This window comes from Sinocyclocheilus rhinocerous, unplaced genomic scaffold (genome assembly GCF_001515625.1).
Source record: "Sinocyclocheilus rhinocerous isolate Xijiao unplaced genomic scaffold, SAMN03320098_v1.1 scaffold45667, whole genome shotgun sequence".
NCBI lineage: Eukaryota > Metazoa > Chordata > Actinopteri > Cypriniformes > Cyprinidae > Sinocyclocheilus > Sinocyclocheilus rhinocerous.
In genome coordinates this window covers 1-2,131 of record NW_015648430.1, presented here as the reverse complement: position 1 = coordinate 2,131, position 2,131 = coordinate 1, and the positions used below count along the sequence as shown (strand labels likewise).

Genomic DNA, 2,131 nt, shown 5'->3' with positions numbered 1-2,131 from the left:
TCACAGGTGAAAGATATTGAACTACTAGTAGACAAGCGTTTCTTCCCCCCCCTCCCCCTAGAAGACATCATACACCTAATATTAAACATTACTGCATCAGTAGACCACATTAAAGCCCTTGCTGATTTAGAGAACCAAAAAAGAACCCAGCAAACAAGCAAAGTTTGTGATATTTATTGTTTAAAAAAAACAAAACAAACATCATGACTCCTATGACTTCACTTGCTGCAACAGCCTCAACATGCCTGGTGAGAAGCGTTCATTTTGAGTAGTCTGGGAGCGCAGTGGTGCTGTATCCTGAGGGTCAGGCTGCAACACAGACTCATAGCTTGAAGCAAGTTGTACATTACTGGGTTGCTCTAGGGGTTGGGAACCAAAACTGGAAAGAGACCCATAACTTGACTGCTCTAGCATAGAAGGGAGCTGGAATCCAGGCTGAAGAGACACAGATTGGCCACTGGGCTGGGACACAGACTGGTAGTGAGCTTGTGCTGACTGGTAGCTGGTTTTTGCTGACTGCAGGCCACTGGGTTGCGAGACAGACTGGTATCGGGTCAGTCCTGGTTTTTGGCCACTAGGCTGTTTCGTAGACTGGTAGCTGGTTTGTGTGGACTGCAGGCCACTAGTTTGTGGCACAGACTGGTAGCTAGCTTGTGCCGACTGCAACACACTAGGCTGAGATATAGGCTGGTATTGGATCGGTCCTGGTTTTTGGCCATCAGGCCGGGGCACAAACTGGTAACGTGTTTGGGCTGATTGGTAGCTGGTTTCAGCTGACTGCAGGCCACTAGGTTGGGGAACAGACTGGTAGCTGGTTTGTGCTGACTGCAGTCGACCGAGATGGGACAGAGCCTGGTACCTGGTTTGTGCTGACTGCAGGCCACTGGGTTGAGAAACAGGCTGGTATCGGGTCAATCCTGGTTTTTGGCCACTAGGCTGTTGCATAGACTGGTAGCTGGCTTGAGCGGACTGCAGGACACTGGGTTGGGAGACAGGCTGGTATCGGGTCAGTCCTGGTTTTTGGCCACTAGGTGGTTGCATAGACTGGTAGCTGGCTTGTGCTGACTGCAGGCCACTAGGTGGGGACAAAGACTGGTAGCTGGCTTGTGCCGACTGCAGGCCACTGGGCTGAGAGACAGGCTGGTATCGGGTCAGTCCTGGTTTTTGGCCACTAGGCTGTTGCATAGACTGATAGCTGGCTTGTGCTGACTGCAGGCCACTAGGTTGGGGCACAGACTGGTAGCTGGTTTGTGCTGACTGCACGCCACTAGGTAGGGGCACAGACTGGTAGCTGGTTTGTGCTGACTGCAGTCGACTGAGATGGGACAGAGCCTGGTACCTGGTTTGTGCTGACTGCAGGCCACTGGGTTGAGAGACAGGCTGGTATCGGGTCAGTCCTGGTTTTTGTCTACTGGGCAGTTGCATGGACTGGTAGCTGGCTTGTGCTGACTGCTGGCCAAGACTTGAACTCAGGATGGGCCTGTCACCAGAAAATAGTTCAGAACCAACTTGAAGTCTACTTCCCTGGGGCTTGACAAAGGATTGGGCATTAGCCAACTGTTGACCACTGGACTGGGAGCCAGTCTGCACTGGTTGCTGGCTATTAAAGGCCACAGACTCCTTACTAGTCTGCACTACAGTTTGATAGTTAAGCTGTGCTGGCTTGGGTACGGTCTTACTTCTCACACTTGTACTCAATGCAGTGGCTAGAGAACCAGAAACAAAACTGCCACCTGAAGATATCAGGGAGCCTGGATTTTGCCTTCTAACATCAGATTCAGAACCAATGTTATATACACTAGTCACTGGACCAGAGCCATAGGAGCCAGTTTGAGGGCTGTAGTTTACATGGTTATATACACCATTAACTGTAGCACCATAAGTGAAATTCTTGGATCTTAGTGGCCTGATGGGATCCGATACATATCCTTGGCCATAATCTTGTTTGGTACAATCACGAAAAAGCCTCAAGAGCGTCATCTGCCCATCTCTAATAGAACTTGACTGAATAAGACTTACCACTTCCAATATGCCCATGGACACAAAAGCCAAAAAGTGCTAGAGAAAATCTGCAAAACACACACTTGTTAAACACTTTGCTTTACAGAGAAAAGAAAAAGAAAAAAAAAAA

General features: G+C 49.3%; 1 protein-coding gene across 1 annotated transcript; it reads right to left on the bottom strand.

Moving 5' to 3' along the window:
- Nucleotides 1-187: 187 nt before the first annotated feature.
- On the bottom strand, nucleotides 188-1,980 carry LOC107709715 (protein argonaute-2-like). Its single transcript, XM_016514308.1, has 2 exons — nucleotides 1,340-1,980; nucleotides 188-1,291 (listed from the first exon to the last, which is right to left on the bottom strand). The coding sequence occupies exons 1-2, from the start codon at nucleotides 1,978-1,980 to the stop codon at nucleotides 211-213; spliced, it is 1,722 nt and encodes a 573-aa protein (XP_016369794.1). The 3' UTR covers nucleotides 188-210.
- Between the last annotated feature and the right edge of the window lie 151 nt (nucleotides 1,981-2,131).